Below are 19,998 nucleotides of genomic sequence, written 5' to 3' on the forward strand. Positions count from 1 at the left end.
AAGAGAGAGGCCATGTTTCCGCAGGGGATCGAACAGAATGGAAGCATGTGGCCAGGAAGGTCATTGCAAAGTGTCTGGCCCTGAGGACCTGGCAGTAGTGCTACAAGAAGCTTCATGTCCTTACGTGGGTGGTCAAGGTCAGCGAATGCATCTTCACATGACATCTCCTACCCACCACTGCTCAATGTACCACACCCCCATCAGGTTGAAGGGACATAGAGCTGGAGGAGATTAGAGAGACAGGGAGGGGTGAGGCCATGGAGGGATTTAAAAACAAGGATGAGAATTACAAGAGAGATGCTACTTAACTGGGAACCAATGCAAGTCAGTGAGCATAGGGATGATGGGTGAAAGGGACTTGGTGCGTGCGTCGACTTTCTATTGGCCAATGAAAATTTAGATTTTTTCAGTTCTTGAGATGCAATTCACCAGAAGAAAAGGTAAGTCCACTCAACAGTAACCATTTCCTACTGATGGTCCTTTAGTCTGTACTCACCTATTGCCCACCTGCTGCCGAAACACTCATCCATACCTATATCACCTTCAAACATGAATTTTCAATACTCTCCCATCCTCCATAAACTTCAGCTCACCCAAAACTCTGCTGCTTGTACTGTGTCGCAGAAAGTCATGCTTACCCACCACTCCTAATCTTGTGACAATGACTATTGGTTCTCCCAATGCCTCAAGTTTAAAATTCTCATTCTTGTGTTTAAATCCTGTCCCATGTTTAATATCTTCCAGATCTACAAGCACCCAAAACTCCGTTCATCCTCCCCTCCCTTTGACCGATACCATCCCAATACCCCACCCACAGCCTCTCCATTCTTAAACACTTTCAACTTTCTCTCCTCCTTCAAAATCTACCTTAAAACCCACTCATTTGCAACAAGCTTTTGGTCACCCCACTAATATCCCCTTCTTTGGCTCCATGTCCATTTTCTTCTGTTTTTTCAAGTGCTATGGGACATTTTTCTATGTTAAAGATGATATACAAATGCAAATTGTTACTAACAGTCTTGACCTCACTATTTCCTCTAATCACAAATATAACATCAGTTGCTGAATTTCCCTCTAAACAGCTTAACCCCTTCTTTTCCCCTCAACAACTCTTAACTTTCCATAAAATCAAAACCTTTAAATACTGCCCTTGTATTTGGAAAGGCTCTTCTATATAGTTCACTTACACTCAGCCAAGATACAAGAAAAAGCTTCCAGTCTGATCAGCGATCCCAATCTCTTCCGAGTCTTCAACTTCTCACTCACAATCAATGTGCTTCAGTAATTCCAAATGCACCATCTTAAACAATTTTCTTTCCCCATTTTCCTCACTATGTTAGAACCAAGATTTACCACATAATCTCCACTGACTGTTTCATACTTCAAAACTATGACATTCCATACTTCCCTCAGCCTTTCCTTCATCATCATTTTCAAGCTTTTAAAATCCTAGGTTTTTGTCACCTGATCACTGTTTCTTGATTTGCCTTATTGTTTTAGTGTTTCTAAACTTGGTGCATCTACACAATGAGCATTGGCCTTTAACGTAGACTTCCACAAATAACAAGAAAATTAGAGTTAACTTGCTATAAGCAGGGTATTTAGAAAATCAAGAAATACTAGGAATTATACATCTGGTTGGTCAAAAACTTGTTAAAAAAAAAAGCAATTAAATGTTTTGGCAGTAGAGCCTTGGCTGAAACATTAATCTGATTTTATTAAACTTTGCAGATGCTGACCAACTTGCTGTCCACATCCAGAATTTTCTATTCTTAGTTCGGTTTTCAGAACTCATCAGTTTTTCTCTTTAACCGAGATCACTTAGAATCTCTCATGCTATTTAAAGGGGTAGTAATAAATCCAAGCAGATGACTTATTTTTCCAAAAGTTGCATTTAAAAATAAGTTGCTCACCTAGTTAGTGGAGGTGATGTTACTGCAGTGGCCAACTTGATAGGTCTCCATTAAGGTGACTATTTATTTATTTAGAGATACAGCACTCAAACAGGCCCTTCGGCCCACCGAGTCTGTGCCGACCAAGAACCACCCATTTATACTAACCCTACAGTAATCCCATATTCCCTACCACCTACCTACACTAGGGCAATTTACAATGGCCAATTTACCCATCACCTGCAAGTCTTTGGCGGTGGGAGGAAACCGGAGCACCCAGCGAAAACCCACGCGGTCACAAGGGAAACGTGCAAACTCCACATTGGCAGTAGCCGGAATTGAACCCGGGTCCCTTGAGCTGTGAGGCTGCGGTGCTCACCACTGCGCCACCGTGCTGCCTAGTTCAACATTTAGAATAAATTATCACTTGCATTAACTGTTAAACTTCAGGCCCAACACAAAAAGCAAAAACTACTCTTTTAAAATCATGTGCAACACTTTGAGGCACCAAACATTTATTTACCTTTGGTAGTTGGCATTAAAGGAGTGTGGACAGTGATGAAGTCACACTGTGGCCAGAGGTTTTCCAGAGCCAGGAATTCTACTCCAAAAGTAATTGCCACATTGGCAGGAATTATTGGATCATAGCCTATGGTCTGAAATAATAATTTCAAAATGTTATTGTGTTTAATTCTTCACAAGCTTTTCATAGTGTCTTTAACAGAATAAAACATTGCAAATGTGTTTCATATTAAAAACTGGATAGAACCACAGAAAAGTTAAGTCAGAGAGAGGCCATTCAGCCCATTGGGTCTGCGCTGGCTGAAAAAAAAAAATAGCTGCCCAATCTAATCCCACCTTCCAGCAACTAGTCCATAGCCGTGCAGGGTTTCAAGTGCACGCCCAGGCACCTTTTAAAGTGAGTGGAGGGTTGCTGCCTCCATCACCGATCCAGTAGTGAATTCCAGACACCACCACTCTCTAGGTGAAAAAGTTTTTCCTCATGTCCTCTCTAATCCTTCTACCAGTCACCTTAAATCTTTGCCCCCGGTAATTGAACTGTCTGCTAGGCGGAACCAGGTCCTTCCTGTCTACTCTATCTAGGCCCTCACAATTTTGTACAACTCAATTAAGTCACCCCTTAGCCTCTTCTGTTCAGATACCAAGGAATGTTAAAGAGTTATGGACAGTGACCAAAGGCAAATCAAATAGGTTGGCTTTTGAAGGAGGGTTCAAGAGACAAAAATGCAGAAAGTTTATGGAAAGCAATCCAAAGTGCACGTATGAGATTATCTGAAGGCTTTGTGACTGAAGATAGGGTTCAATAGCAGGGAGTGATGATGGAAGCCAGAACCCGAGCAGAGTGTGGTATTGACAAAGGCAGTAAACATTGGGCCGAGGACAGTTGTTGTGTGGAGAGAAGGACGAGGACTCAGGCAGGTGGTCTCAGACAGAAATTGAGCTTGTTAAGGTGATAATTGGGTAAAATGAGAGACACACAAATGAATCCATAAGCTCCTCACATTGGGGTGAAATAATCATGAATCAGCTTATGAATATTCCAATTATGAAACTCAATAAACTAAATTTGAAACAACATGCTAAAAGTACCAGTTCTCTGAGTAATAGTTCTAACGTGACTCTGGCATGCAGAAACACAAAGAAAGCACTGTTATAAATGTAATCTGCTTAGAGAAATGCAGATAATATTTATATGCGCTATACAATAAACTAGCAGAGAGAGAGAGAACTGCACTTACATAGCACCTTTCCCATGACCTCAGGACATCCAAAAATACAGCTAATGAAGTACATTTGAAGTGCAGTCATTGTTGTAATGCAGTCAATACAACAGCTATTTTGTGCACAACAGGGTCCCATAACCAGCAATGTGGTCATGAATAGATAATCTGTTTTAGCATTGTTAGTTGAGGGATATATGTTGGCCAGGACACTGAAAGAATTCCCCTGATCATCGTCAAAACAGTGCCATGGAATCTTTTACATCCAACTGCGGGCCTCGGTTTAATAACTCACCCAAAAGACTGCACCTCCCACAGTGCAGTCTTCAGTATTACACTGGGTGTCAGCCTAGATAATGTGATCATGTCTCTGGAGTGGGGCTAGAATCCACAACCTTCTGCCTTAGAGGATAGGGCACTACCAATTGAGCCAAGGCTGACAATTCTTCCAACTACATGCAGGTTTCTTTTCTTTCCACCCCCACCGCCTCCCCACCCAATTTCTGTGCAACTGAAATCATCAAATCTTGCCTATTCACCTACCTGCGCTGCATTTGACTTTGGCGTTTTGGGATGCCCTGAAATTGTGAAAGGCGCTATATTAATGCAAGTCTGTTTTTCAGTCTTTCACTAGTTTTTGTATGTTAGATGACGGAGTACGTGTACTTGGTCGTACAAATAGGATGTCAGTTTTGTTTTCAGTTCAACAACTGGGAATCTTTGTGTATAAGAACTATTTAGAAAATTGGTGGCACAGGTATAGATTACTGAATTATTTGTGCGTTTTGGAGAACCTTTACTCATGGAGGTATTCAGCCACAATAAATATTTTTATATCAACAAGTCCTACATTTTATCACACTACAGATTAAAAACTGTGCTGCTTGCTTTCATGCTTCAATGGTAGTCCTGTTCACGCTTCGCTGTGAAAAACAAAGACTGATAACTACATTTTAGAAAATCAGACTTCAGAAAGTTCCAGCTGCCATTTGGATAATAGCACAGCTGGAGCAATTAAAATCAGACTCTTAAAACATTCATATAAAATTTATACATGCATAAATTCTGATATTAGTCAATTAAAGCTGTACACAAACTTTATGATCTATTTATAAATAAGTCTGGGCATGTCTTGGAAGAAAGTGGAGGATTGATGGTCAGGGATAGGCACCAACATGTTGCCAAGGTTCAGGACATCTGCTCAGGGCTGGAGAGGTACTTAGTGGGAGGGGGAGGATCCAGTTGCCATGGTCCATGTAGGTATCAACAACATAGGCAGACAGGGAAGGAGGTTCTGTATGGTCAGTATGAGGAGCTAGGCACCAAATTAAGCAGAACCTCAAAAGGTGGTAATCTCTGGATTATGACCGGAGTCCTGTGCAAACTGGAGTAGGGCAAATAAGAGTAGAAAAATGAATGCATGGCTCAAAGACTGGTGTGGTAGAAGTGGGTTCTGGTTTGTGGGGCACTGGCACCAGTACTGGGAAAAAAGTGGGGGCTGTACCGTTGGGATGGTCTACACCTGAACCACGCTGGGACCGGTGTTCCAGCGAGTTGGATAACTCGGGAAGTAAAGAGGGTTTTAAACTAAATAGTGGGGGCAAGGGATCAAATTTGGGAAGATGTGGCAAATCAAAGAGAGACAAGGCAAGAGAGTAAGGTATTAATATGGGAAATGATAAACAGACTGTGACAGAAAGGGACAGTGATTACATATCTAAGAGTAAATCAGCAGGCAAGTCTAGAGGTTACAAAAATAAAAAAAAGGACAAAACTAAAGGCTCTGTATCTGAATGCCTATAGCATTCAAAACAAAATAGATGAACAGATAGCACAAATAGAAATAAATAAGTACGATCTGAAAGCCATTACAGAGACATAGCTGCAGATGGCATCGATTGGGACCTGAATATTGAAGGGTACATGATATTTAGGAAGGACAGGAAGCTAGGAAGAAAAATTGGAAGGGTGGCTCTGTTAATTAATGATGGTATCAGCACAATAGAGAGGGATGATCTTAGTTCAGGAAAGCAGGATGTAGAAACAGGTTGGGTCAAGATGAGAAATGATAAAGGCAAGAAATCATTTATGTGGGAGTGATGTACAGGCCCCATAACAGTAACCACACGGTAGTACTGGGTATAAAAGGAAGAAATAATGGGTGCTTGTCAGAAAGGTGCAGCGATAATCATGGAGGATTTTAATCTACATATAGATTGGAAAAATTGGATTGGCAAAGGTAGCCTAATGAGTTCATAGAACGTTTTCAGGATAGTTTCTTGGAACAGCACATTCTGGAGCCAGAGAGCAGGGCACTGTGCAACAAAATAGGATTAATTGATGACCTCAGTGAAGGCACCCATAGGCAGCAGTGATCATAATATGGTTAAATTTTACAGTTTGAGGGAGAGAAGAGTGGATGTAAAACTAGTATTTTAAACTTAAATAAGGGCAACTATGAGGGCATGAAAGCAGAGCTGGCAAAAGTGAACTGGCAAAATAGGTTAAGTATTAGGTCAATAGAGATGCAGTGGCAGACATTTAAGGGGATATTTCAGAATACACAGAATAGATACATTCCAACGGGAAAGAAAAATTCCAAGGGGTGGACCCACCATCCTTGTTTAACTAAAAAAAAGTTAGATAGTATCAAACTTAAATAAAAAGCATATAATTGCACAGAGATGGGTGACAGATCAGAAGATTGGACAGAATATAAAAAGCAAAGAATGATTAAAAGATTAATAAGGAGGGAAAAATTAGAGTATGCAAGAAATTTGGCAAGAAACAAAGACAAATAGTAAGACAGATATTTTTTTTTTTTAAAAAGAGAAAAGTTAACAAAGTGAGCACTGGTCCTATAGAAAGTGAGTCTGGGGAATTAATAAGGGAAACTAAAGTGATGGCAAATGAAGTGAACAGATTTTTTGCATCAGTCTTCATCATAGAAGATACAAGTAACATCCCAGAAAAAACTAAGTCAGGAAATGGAAGGGAGGGAGGAACTCAAGAGAATTACAACCAGGGAAGTGGTACTGAGCAAATTGTTGGAGCTGCAGGCAGACAGGTTCCTGGGTCCTAATGGACTTCATCCTAGGGTCTTAAAAAGTGGCGAGAGAGATTGTTAATGCATTGATTTTAATTTTCCAAAATTCCCTAGATTCGGGGGATAGTTCCATTAGATTGGAAAATAGCCAATGTAACTCCTTTATTCAAAAAGGGGAGACAGAAAGCATGAAACGACACGCCAGTTAGCTTAACCGCCGTTATAGGGAAAATGTTAGAAGCTATTATTAAAGACGTTACAGCAAGGCACTTAGAAAACTTCAAGGCAGTCAGGAAGAGTCAATATGGTTTTGTGAAAGGGATATCATGTTTAACCAATTTACTGGAGTTCTTTAAGGGAGTTACATGTGCTGTGGATAAAGGGGAACCAGTGGATGTATTGTACTTAGATTTCCAGAAGCATTTGATAAGGTGCTGCAGCAGAGGTTATCGCGGAAAATAAAAGCTCATGGTGTAGGGGACATCATATTGGCATGGATAGTTGTGAAGAGGATATAAGGAGGCTACAAAGGGATATAGATTGGTTAAGTGAGTGGGCAAAGATCTGGCAAATTGAGTATAATGTGGGAAAATGTGAAATTGTCCATTTTGGCAGGAAGAATAACAAAGAAGCATATTATCTAAATGGTGAGAGATTGCAGAACTGTGAGATGCAGAGGGATCTGGGTGTCCTAGTGCATGAATTGTAAAAGGTTAGTATGAAGGTACAGCTAGTTAGGAGGAAAGCTAATAGAACGTTATCATTCATTTGGGGGGGGGGGGGGGGCGGGGGGAAAATCGAATTCAAAAATAGAGAGGTTATGCTTTAGCTATACAGGGCATTGGTGAGACCACATCTGGAGTACTGTGTACAGTATTGGTCTCCTTATTTAAGGAAGGATGCAAATATGTTGGAAGCAGTTCAGAGAAGGTTGACTAGACGAATACCTGGGATGGGCGGGTTGTCTTATGAGGAAAGGTTGGACAGGCTAGGCTTGTATCTGCTGGAGTTTAGAAGAGCAAGAGGTGACTTGATTGAAACAAGATTCTGAAGGGTTTGACAGGGTGGATGTGGAAAGGATGTTTCCTCTTGTGGGAGAATCTAGAAGTAGGGGTCACTGTTTAAAAACAAGGGGTCGCCCATTTAAGACAGAGGAGGAGAAATTTTCTCTGAGGGTTATCAGTCTTTGGAACACTCTTCCTCAAAAGGTGGTGCAAGCAGAGTCTTTGAATATTTTTAAGGTAGAGGGAGATAGATTCTTGATAAGTAAAGGGGTGAAAGGTTATTGGGGGTAGGCGGGAATATGGTGTTAAGGTTACAATCAGATCGACCATAAATCTTATTGAATGGCAGAGCAGGCTCAAGGGGCCAAGTGGCCTACGCCTGCTCCTAATTCATATGTTTGCATGCACCACAGACATTTGATAAAATTGACTCAGCCACGGATATGTGGGCAATTAATGTGCATATAAAGCGTATAGCCAGTCTAATGCCATCAAAACGCAGTCCGATTTAAAACACTTTTCTTCCTATTTAATGGGTACCTGGCATTGTTTTTGCTTGCACAGTTAGTCAATGTCTGCCCGCACGTTTGATGTAGTGATGCGAGAATCCAGATAACTGTCCATCTGTCAAGTGTGATTTTGATCTCTCGCTCTCCCTTCTCGGTCAATCCCTATCTCGTCCCCATCCCCCATGTCCATCTCTCTACCCCCCCACTCCCATGTCCATCCATCTCCCCGCTCTCTCCCCTCCACGCCACCCACTCCCATCCCCCCCCCCCCCTCTCTGACAGGTGCAGAGTAAGAGAATTCTCCCAGAGCAGCTTTGTGCTTGGTCCATTAAAAAAAAAATATTCACAGCCGTCAGTTTCACAGCTGCTTAGAGCGGGAACAGCAGCTTCCGAACTTAGGACAAGTTTGTGGTTTCTAGCAGAGCAGTTCTAAGCACCTATCAAAGTACCAGCTGTGAATTTTTTTTTTTTAAAGTCAGACTTGGCTGGAAAGAAGAAGCCTATGTGAAATTTCTCATCTCTGAAATTACCAGTCACAGACTTCAAAAGTTTTGCCACTGGTGTCCATGTATGGATACATTGCCAACCCCAACCAATGCCTCTGCTACAGCCGAGTACTTTGACACCTAAAGTCACATATTTCAAATCAAGATTTCCATGAAGATGTGACCAAGTTTCACATAGTTTTTTTAATCCTTTAACCATAATACTATTTGAAAGCAGGGCATTGATGCCAAATTTTAGCTCAATAACATGGAAGATGCAGCCTATTTTCCAAAAAAAGGAAAATTTTGCATACATGTCTGTTTAAAATTGAGTCTACCTTATAGATTTTACCAATTTATTATAACCTCCATGTAAGCTTTGGGGTGGGATCATAGAATGGTTACAGCAAAGGCGGTCATTCGGCCTGCTGTGTCCATGCCAGCTCTCCGCAAGAACAACTCACGTAGTTCCACTCCCTTGCCTTTTCTCCGTAGCCTTGCAAATTTTCTTCTCTTCAGATAATTCAGATGTCACAAGTTGTTGTGCATTATTTAATTATACTACACTATTTACACAAATGCAAACAGTCAACAGGCTGAACTCGGGTTCTCAAGTCGGCAACTTTATTTCCCCAAATGTCTTGCTTGTGCCATCAAATTTCATATTTCAAAAATTTTAGAATGTTTAACTTCCTCTTTTTTTCATATAAAAAAGCAAAACATAGGAAAAGATCAATCAGGTCATATCAATTTGAACATTTGACCTGTCACAAAACTTCACACCTCCAAGTATTTTGTGGCACAGGAAAGCAAACAGCTCTTGGCAAAAAGGTAATTTTATTATGCTTTCCACTTCACAGAGAATGTTTGCACTCTTCAATCTTTATGCAGTATTCAAATTATAAGTGAATTTGAAATTTGAGAATAAAACAGCCTTTCCCCAAAAAGAAAACAATGTACAGTGGGTGATGTCAAAACTGCTTCCTACAACAGGCTTGGATACCGTCCCCTTCCAAAACACCGTATTCTGAACTTTAAGGGATATCCTAATAACTTGCCAGAAACCAGTTTCACAATATTATTTTATTCTTGAATCTTGCAGGCAAAAGCAGTTTTCATCCAAATTAAGTTCTTCCTTCCAACATGAATACACAAATATAAACTTATGTCATCACTGGGGGTGAGGTGGGGGTGGTGGAAAGAGAATGCTTGGTGAACCTCAGAATCTAAAAAGTCAGATGCCATTTAGCATGTTAAAAAAAAAGCAATTAATCAAAACCTTCTGCATGTCCTGATACAACACAGAATGGAGCGCTTTCCTTCTAAGTTGCTTGCATTTAAAAAAAATATTGGTTCTTTTTTATGTTGCTGTTTCAATTTAGATTAAGATAGCAAGGTCAGGTATCAATAACTTTAATATGCTACGGCCTATTACATTATCAATTTCTGGAATCATGGATAGATCTAGTGTACTGCAAATAAAATTGTTTCCTTCATACCTAAAATCAGCTGGGCAATATTCTGCACCATTCCATCTACTACCCAATATTGATATGCTGATGGCACAATCTCACTGGTATAGAATACTTCAAAACTGTCATACTTAAACAAGTCTACATTTGTATTTGAAATCTAAACCTTGGATATTTTGCCTGAAATAAAAAACATCTGCCACAAGTGGGAAAACTGCCTTCTCAAGGGCAATAAATGCTGGCCTGGCCAGAGACGCCTGCATCCCATGAAGGAATTTTTTTTTAAAAAGTCTAAATGAGTGAACTTGACAGTCTAAGTGTCTGAACGGCCTGAAAAAATGCACAGGCTGCATTCGGGTTTTACACTGTGCTTGGTTAGAGCTGAAACCATGTAGAACACAGCTCTCTCTAGGTATTAAGCAAACAAATTATTCTAGAAGGATTATGTTAGCAGTGTAATGGAACACACACTACTCACATGGATGGGAACAGCTGTAACTACCCTCAAAGCTGAACATCCAGGATAGAACCGTTCCCTTAAATCTGTGCCACGATTCCAATCTTGTCATCCTCTCCCCCTTTACCCCATCATCAGCAGCTGCGCCTTCAACCAAACCTTCCAATTCTTCAGTTCCCTTTCCCCTTTCAAGAGCTTCCTAAAGGCCATCTCTGACCAAGTTTTGATCACTCCTCCTAATCTTTCTTTGACTTGGCATTCATCTTTCATTATGCTTTGAAGTACATTGGAACATTTTTCTCTGTTAGAGGTGGTATATAAATGCAAATTGTTGTGATCACTTAGAGGATTATTGTCTGGTTTAAAAAAAAAACACGTACATACTTCCTTTCCCTCCCATTTCATTCTAGTAGTCACAGCACTGGTTTTCTAGTGAACTAACAAGTTTGGGACATGAGCTGCATAATCACTCTATTCCTATTAATTTTCTTTCGTCATACCTCCAATGGAAGAGATTTATTTTGTTCAGCTGTAAGACTACACAGCTCATGATTAACCAAAATGCTATTACTAAAGCTGATAGTTTCTTCACATTTTTATTTCCAATTATACTTGTGGCCTACCATACAGTGGCATTACCTTCATTCCGAATGATTGCATTCTAGTTGCTACTTCCTTGCCAATTCTTCCAAGTCCCACAATTCCAAGGGTTTTCCCACATAGCTCCATGCCCATGAACTATTAAAAATGAAGATAACCTGGTTAAGTCACAAACTTTAAAAACAGGGGAAATTTGACTAATATTGCTCCTGCTATTTGTGTTTTCACCTATGTTCTACCATTTCCCCTCACCTAAAGAAAATGAATTACATGGGGAATGCTTCACCAGCAGCCCAGTGGGGAATTCTGCATGTATTGCCTAGGTATTGGGTCGCAGCATGCTATTAAACTGTGGGGTGCAGGAGACATTACAGCAGAGCCTGATACTGTTCGCATCTGATCTAAATGCATGCGCACATGTCAGCAAGGCTACTGAATAGCAAACATGATTTTATTCCCTATTTCACTACAATCTACTGTGGCAAACTGTAATACTCTAGTACAGAACGGCTGAGAACAACTAACAACACAGATAAACTATTAAACTTGGACCCATCTAGTCCAGATAGCACAGTACCAGACTAGGAGCATGTAGACCAGCCACATTTTCATTAAACCACCCGCTGCCCATTAACTTTTGACCAGTCTAGACAAAAATTGTTAAAATTATATTTTCCAGCAACGAAAACATTGACTAATAAAGCATTCCACATGACAAGAGATTTCCTGTCAATACATTAGCAAAGCATCAAAAAACCAATTATATCAAATATATGGAGAGTGGCTCCATATTTGACCCCAAGATGAGCTTCAGACCACATATCCACGCCATCACTAGGACTGCCTATTTCTACCTGTGCAATGTTGCCTGACTCAGCTCACCAGCTGCTGCAATCCACATCCATGCCTCTAGATGTGACTATTCAATGCACTCCCCTGGCTGGCCTCCCATATTCAACCCTCTGGAAATCGGAGATCATTCAAAACTCTGCTGCCCATGTCCTTACTCGTGTCGAGTACCATTCACTCATCACCCCTGTGCTCACTGACCTCTCGGTCAAACAACAAACATCTTGATTCTAAAATTCTCATTCTTGTTTTCAAGTCCCTCCAGAGCCTCACCCCTCCCCATCTCCGCAATCTCCTCCAGCCCCGTAACCGCCAAGATATCTGCGCTCCTCCAATTCTGGCCTCTTGAGAATTTCCAATTTTAATTGCTCCACCATTGGTGGCCATGCCTTCAGCTGCCTTGGCCCTCAGCGCTGGAATTCCCTCCCTAAACCTCTCAGCCTCTGTACCTCTCCTTCCCCCCTTAAGACACTCCTTAAAACCAACCTCTTCGACCAAGCTTTTGGTCCTCTGGCCCAATATCTTCTTATGTAGCTCAGTGTTATAATGCTCTTGTGAAGCACTTTGGACTGTTTTATTACATTGAAGGCGCTATACAAATATTAGCTGTTGCTGTATACTTCCTGTGTATATTTGTACCATCCATACCTCTCTACCTTACCTTCTTTCTCTCCCAGTTTCCAGCTTTCATGGAAGCAGTTCCCTGTGGAATTTGCCTGCAATAACAAATTAAATCTCATTTCAATTTATCACAGCTGCAAAACAAAACAGTACTGTTCGCCTTTACTGAAATCAAGCTGCAGTCAGCAGTAAATCAGTATATGACAACAGAATTGGATCAAGGTGCATGCAGTTAATGCCCATTGTTAGGAAAAAGTTTTTTAAAAAAATGGTATGGTCATACAAAAAAGGCAGACTGGACAAGACTAATTGATCTACCAAGTCTGCCATTCTGCATGATGCAATCGGTACACACCATTAAACACATTCCACCCCCATGCTTGCAGTTGTGCAATCGCCTGGGAAAGGAAAAGAAACAGAAAATCTTTAGGCGAATTTAGGTAAAGCTCTGGGAAATACCTCTCTGAATTCTACAGGCAATCAAGCTCAGAGATCATGCTGACTGGCACCACTATCCCTGTCAACCCACCTACTTTCCATAACTCATGATATGTTCCACTTGCAGGAACTTGTCCAGTTCCCTTCTGAATCCTTGCAGTGAAAACACACACGCTGCATATATTGGCAACTTATTCCAGAGGTTGACCACTCTGAAAATAAGTACTCCGAGCATCTACTCTAACTCTTTGCTTTCATAAATTGCGCTGATGTTCCTAGCTCTCCTCTGCCTACCTAGATAAAATAGCATCCATATGGATAGAATCTAATCCCCATATAATTGGAGCCTTTGTCCCTCAATTAAAACTTCCAAATCTCTAAACCTGTCCTAATATGTAAAGGCTCTTCTGAATTTCTTCCAGTTCCCTTTTTTGTCTCCCACTATGTGAAGGGACCTAAAGTGGGCAGTTATCCCACAGAAATCCCAGAGACATGAGAGATCAAGCCCTCATTAAATCAGCATGAAAACCCATTTCAAAAATTATACAGAAAAGATAAGATAGAACAAGCACCACAAATTCTACACTCTTTGGCTCCTAAATGGCAGAAGGTTACAGCCAGGACACAGATATGGTTATAACACATTTTCTGGGAGATTTTAATTTTCATATAGATTGGGAAGAGCAGAATAGCCAAGTCAGAAAGGTAGTGAATGTGCATTTAGGATTGTTTTCTGGAGCAATGTGTTCTAGAACCAAGAGAGCATGCCATACTAAGTTTAATAATTAGTAATGAGCCAGATTTAGTTAATAACCCAATAGTGAGGGAACATTTATATAACAGTGATAATATTATGATCAGATTCATTGTTAGATTTGAAGGAGAGAAACACGTGCAGTTACCAAGGTTTCAGATTTTGACAAGACTAACTTTTAATGGGATGAGACGTACTAAAAACTACAGGTGAATGGCAGGAAGTGTTTAAAGAATTTACCTTATTATAGGACCAGAATATATTCACTAGGGAGCAAGAGCTTCACTTATCAAATAGAACAGCCATATTTGACAAGAGGCAAGATATAAAACTAAAGAGAGCAAACAAAAGTGCAAAGAATAGTATAGATACAGGGGATTGGGAGAGATATAAAAGAACAGAAGAAAAAAAATACTAACGCCTGCAAAATGTGACTACAAAAATGAAACTTAGAGAAATATTAAGGTTAACACAGAAAGGTTTTTACAATTATTTTAGGAGTAGGATAATATGGATCCTTTAAAAACAGATGCAGATAATATTGCAAATGAAAAGAAGGAAATAGCAGACTTGTTGAATAATTACTGTGTGTGTCAGTCTCCACAGTAGAGAAAGAGATTATAACTGACATTCCAAGGAAACTACATAGACAAGGGTATTAAGGGACATGGAGCCAAGGTGGCTAAATGGAGTTCGGATACAGATCAGCTGTGATCTTATTACAACAATCACCTTATACTTATATAGCACTTTTAATGTAATAAAACATTCCAAGGCATTTTACAGGAGCATTATAAAACAAAGTGTGACACCAAGCCACAAAAAGGAGATATTAGCTCAGATGACCAAAAGCTTGGTCAGAGGTATGTTTGAGGGAGTGTCTTTGAGGAGGAAGGGGAGGTGGAGGCAGGATATTCCAGAGCTTGGGGTCTAAGCAACTGGAGCCACAGCCACCAATGATAGAGTGATTAAAATCAGGGTTGAATAAGAGGGCAAAATTAAAAAGGAGTGCAGATATCTTGGAGGGTTGTGGGGCTGGAGGAGATTAGAGATAGGGAGGAGTGAGGCCCTGGAGGGATTTGAAAACAAGGAGGAGAAGTAAAATCAAGACATTGCTTGACCAGGAGCCAATGTAGCTCAGCAAGCACAAGGATGAATCACAAGACTGGCTTGAGGCCCTACTCCTGTCTGTCTGTTTATTCATTCATCTCATTTATTTATTTATTTATTTAGAGATACAGCACTGAAACAAGCCTTCAGCCCACCGAGTCTGTGCCAACCATCAACCACCCATTTATACTAATCCTACATTAATCCCATATTCCCTACCACATCCCCACCATTTCTCCTACCACCTACCTACACTAGGGGCAATTTTTAATGGCCAATTTACCTATCAACCGGCAAGTCTTAAAGAGAAAGTAATTAATTTTAATGAATGTAATTAACATCTCAAGTGTAATTTTGTGTTTAGCTTCCCAATCAAACTAAATAATGCATTACATTGCCATTCTGACTTTGCTATTGTTACCATTCCAGATAATAGAACTCAGGTGAATATCAAAGATACTAGTATGCAGCCACGCACACATTAGAAACTGATTGGTACTCTTCGGTCTTCAATGTATCAATAGTAAGAAAGCATTTTTTTTTTGTTATTTATTGCTCCCTTGTAACTCAACAATGCCTTTGTTCAATAATTTAATTTTGTTACTATAAAATGGTTTGCAAAACCTTACCTGGCCAGGCACATGATCATCGCACAAGTCATTTCTGCAGCACTAATCGTGTTCCCATTTGGTGTGCTTTGAAAAAAAGGATTAATATTAATTTAGTTGCTAATCTTTTGAGGATTGCAGCAGTAGGCTTTCACCCAAGTAAAAGCAAGCATTAGCTCGTTCGAACAGTAATGTGAATTAAAAATGCATTTCTCTATTTATACTTCATTAGCTTTAGTATTTCAATAGTGGAAATATTGCTCTGTGTGGTGATTCGCACTAAATAGTCCTTTACCAGTTCTATTTATTTCATTTTCAAAAACACATCAAATTTTAATGACAAAAAATAAGTTTCCATAAATTGTTCATTTGGATCTGTAAACTCAACCCTTATACATCTGGTCCAGAATTGATAGCCAAGGCAAAAAAAGCTCTCCTAAAGAGGCTTTCTATAACTATCAATAGATGACGTGTGCTGGGACACTAGTATTATTTTTTATTTATTTATTTAGAGATACAGCACTGAAACAGGCCCTTCGGCCCACCGAGTCTGTGCCGACCAACAACCACCCATTTATACTAATCCTACATTAATCCCATATTCCCTACCACATCCCCACCATTTCTCCTACCACCTACCTACACTAGGGGCAATTTTTAATGGCCAATTTACCTATCAATCGGCAAGTCTTTGAGGTGGGAGGAAACCGGAGCACCCGCCGGAAACCCACGCAGACACAGGGAGAACTTGCAAACTCCACACAGGCAGTACCCAGAACTGAACCTGGGTCGCTGGAGCTGTGAGGTTGCGGTGCTAACCACTGCACCACTGTGCCGCCCAGCAAGCTGCAACTATTTTCAGCACTCAGAGGGTTAACATGAGAATTTGCAAGCAATCTTTTTAGAAAAATACCTATTATAATCTCCTACTAATGACTTCAAATAAGTCTTTGTTATAAAGAATGAAATCCGTCCAATACATAAGTAGCACCTAGATTATAAGACCGAGACTTACTATGCTTCTGCAAGTTCTTGTGAAAGTGTTTTTTCCCAGAATTATGATTAAATTTGGCTAATTGGGAAAATAATAAAATATCCAAGTTATTCTTTAAATATTTTTGACAATTTAAAATATGGCTTAAAAAGAAAGATGTTATAAACAAAATGAATTTTTGTAGCTGTTACAGCAAAGCTAGTTATAACTCAGCCAGATGCTGTGCAAATCAGTCACTTTCAACATATTTTCAGTTTTAGACTGGATTTCATTATTCCTACTTCATCACAATGATTCCATTCCTTGTTGATGCATCCACATCCACATTATCCACTCCAGTTCCAGCTCTACCTATTATCTTCAGATTTTTTGCGGCATTTATGACATCAGCAGTAACCTTTGTTCCGGAACGGATAATAAGCCCATCATAGTCCTAATAAGAGAAATTCATTAGAACTCTTGTTTGATTATTTTTACTGCAAGTTTGCCAAATATCACTGCAGAGCACAATTTTCAGATATTTCTATATTTTAAACTACTGTACTTCTAGAGGTATTGTACAAATAATTTGATTATTTAAAAAGTTGGATTCACTTCAGTTAAAGTTTGATAGTGTTAAGCAGCTATTCCTAGTCATTTTTCACATATCCAAGTGACAGTTAAATGTTAAGGCACTATGAAGCAGTGCTTTTGACTTTGCAAAACCAATCACATTCATTGTTAGGCAAGTCAAAAATCAAATGATGGAATTGGAAAGAGATAACAAGAGGAAAGTAAATGGAAATAAAAAGGGAAAAACAGGAAAGAGAAATGAGGCAGTGAGATGATGTTGGCGTATTGTAGGCTGCTCCTTCAACTGCTTCTGCCAGGGAATAAGAGAACCTGTTTACTTTCTGGGGGGCGGGGGGGAAGCAAATTGTAGTTTTTTCACATCTAACAGTGATGACAACATCAGCAATAATCTGGACATAATTCACCCACCCACCTAATAAAGTGCAGGCAACAATAAAACATTAGAAAAAATGAAGAGAATGGGAGCACAAATAAAGATAAAGGACAGAAGCAAGAATGCCAAATTTCAAAGGGAGTAACAATTTAAATTGCATGAGAAAAGGGTGGGCATTGGTTGGCAAGTCGACTCTGGTCGAGGTGTTGCTATGGAAAATTCACCAGGGAAGTTTTGTCCCTCATGCTTTGTTTAGTTTTAAAAAAAAGGTGCAATGCCTGGACATGTTCTTTTTGCCTGCAGAGGACAGGCCCCTACTTATGACTATATGTAGTTTCTAGCACGCATAAATGTGTCACATTGCGAGCCCAACTGATGATCTTAAACTGGCTGTTTGTATACATCTTAGCACACTCGGGATTATCCAATCACAGAATCACATCTAACGTTAGACATTGTGTTCTGAGCTTTGCTAGTACGGGCTGGTCAAGTACAGTCAGTACCCTGTCAACTGCGAACAGCCAAAGGGACGTGCTGTTTTATACGATCCACCAATTATTCAGACATATGGCTTACGTACCTGACATTGCACCGGCACTGGAATTCATATACTACATTCGTGTGGTAGGTAGAATGTCATTCTTGCTTGACGGCAGCATTCTGTTAATGAAAAATCCCACTTGTGTTGCTACTGCATAGTAGCAGCGTGAAACAACTAGCTTCATCTGTTGCGCAAATGTTTGAGATACCCTACCCTTCCAGGATAATTTGAGGTAAACAGGACACCTTTCAGGTCTGAAAGTGACGGCCTTAGGCCCAGTCACGAGTATGCAAAATACACAACAAGCAATGATCTGATTGGGGTAGCCCCTATCCCCCATGATACGCTGTGGTGCACCCTATTTTGGTATCAAGCTTGCACAGACAGCATTTACTGAACAATCCTGTACTAAGAATTACACTAAACCAATTTAAGATTGTGCAGGCTCGCAATGTGGCACATTTTTTGAATTTAAAAAAAGCATGGGAGACAATAGGTGCCTGGTGCATTCTCCATGGGAACGCCTTGGCCAGAGTCGACTTGCCAACCATACAGCACCCTTTTCTCATGCAGTATAAATGGTTGCTTCCTTTGAAATTTGGCATTCTTGCACCTGTCCTGATGAGTGCAAGATGAAAAGCTTAGACAGCATGTCTCTTTTTTTCAGCAATACTCCAGCACTGTACTACCAAACGACGAAAGATAAAAGGAGTGAAACACATAAGAAGGAAGGTATATTTCCTTACAAGAAAGATGTCAATTATAGGGCATATGGAACTGTTATTACTCCATTTCCTTGGACGTTCAAAATAAGAAATGCACACAGTCAGTGGCGTAGTGGTAATGTCACTAAACTAGCCCAGAGGCCCAGGCTAAGTTCAAATCCCACCACAGCAGTTGGTGAAATTTAAATGTAATTAATAGGTTCAATTAATTAAATAAAATCTGTAATTGAAAGCTAGTTTCATGGCACCATTACTGAGACTATCATTGATTGTCGTAAAAACCCACCTGGTTCACCAATGTCCTTTACGGAAGGAAATCTGCTGTCCTTCACTGGTCTGGTCTACATGTGACTTCAGACCACAGCAATGTGAGACTCTTAATTGCCCTCTGAAATGGTCTAGCAAGCCACTCAGTTGTCAAGGGCAATTAATGCTGGCCTTGCCAGCAAAACCCATGTCCAATAAAAGAACACAAAAAAACCTGTGTTCCCACCTTTTGCAGCTCAGACAATAATGACTGATGAGCCAAGCCCTCAGGATAGTGATGGTTGGTGACTCAATAATTGCGCCTTTGAAAACCAGTGGGAGGTGGTCTGTCTGGTTCTTATGGTTGATGGTTATTGTCTGGCACTTGTGATCTAAACATTATCCACCACCCAATGTCCAGGTCATAAACTGGCAGGGGGTGATTTCACTATTGACAGATTTGTCAAGAGATGAAAAATGCATGATCTTCAGCAAACAGTCCCACTAAAATCCCAAGGCTTTCTATACGTATATAAAGAGCAAGAGGGTAACTAGGGAAAGGGTTGGCCCACTCAAGGACAGAGAAGGGAATCTATGTGTGGAGCCAGAGGAAGTGGGCGAGGTACTAAATGAGTACTTTGCATCAGTATTCATCAAAGAGAAGGACTTGGTGGATGATGAGCCGATGGAAGGGAGTGTAGATAGTCTCAGTCATCTCATTATCAAAAAGGAGGTGGTGTTGGGTGTCTTGCAAAGCATTAAAGTAGATAAGACCCCAGGGCCTGATGGGATCTACCCCAGAATACTGAGGGAGGCAAGGGAAGAAATTGCTGGGGCTTTGACAGAAATCTTTGCATCCTCATTGGCTACAGGTGAGGTCCCAGAGGACTGGAGAATAGCCAATGTTGTTCCTTTGTTTAAGAAGGGTGGCAAGGATAATCCAGGAAATTATAGGCCGG

At 40.3% G+C, this 19,998-nt stretch overlaps 1 protein-coding gene across 1 annotated transcript in view; it reads right to left on the reverse strand.

Moving 5' to 3' along the window:
* phgdh (phosphoglycerate dehydrogenase) overlaps positions 1-19,998 on the reverse strand; it is a 49,525-nt gene that overhangs the window by 26,935 nt on the left and 2,592 nt on the right. The window contains exons 2-6 of the mRNA XM_068034560.1: positions 16,863-17,014; positions 15,609-15,674; positions 12,718-12,772; positions 11,247-11,345; positions 2,416-2,548 (exon numbers count right to left, since the gene is read on the reverse strand). Of these exons, the coding sequence (XP_067890661.1) occupies positions 2,416-2,548; positions 11,247-11,345; positions 12,718-12,772; positions 15,609-15,674; positions 16,863-17,014 (505 nt within the window). The remainder of the gene's footprint in view (positions 1-2,415; positions 2,549-11,246; positions 11,346-12,717; positions 12,773-15,608; positions 15,675-16,862; positions 17,015-19,998) is intronic.

This window comes from Heterodontus francisci, chromosome 7 (genome assembly GCF_036365525.1).
Source record: "Heterodontus francisci isolate sHetFra1 chromosome 7, sHetFra1.hap1, whole genome shotgun sequence".
NCBI lineage: Eukaryota > Metazoa > Chordata > Chondrichthyes > Heterodontiformes > Heterodontidae > Heterodontus > Heterodontus francisci.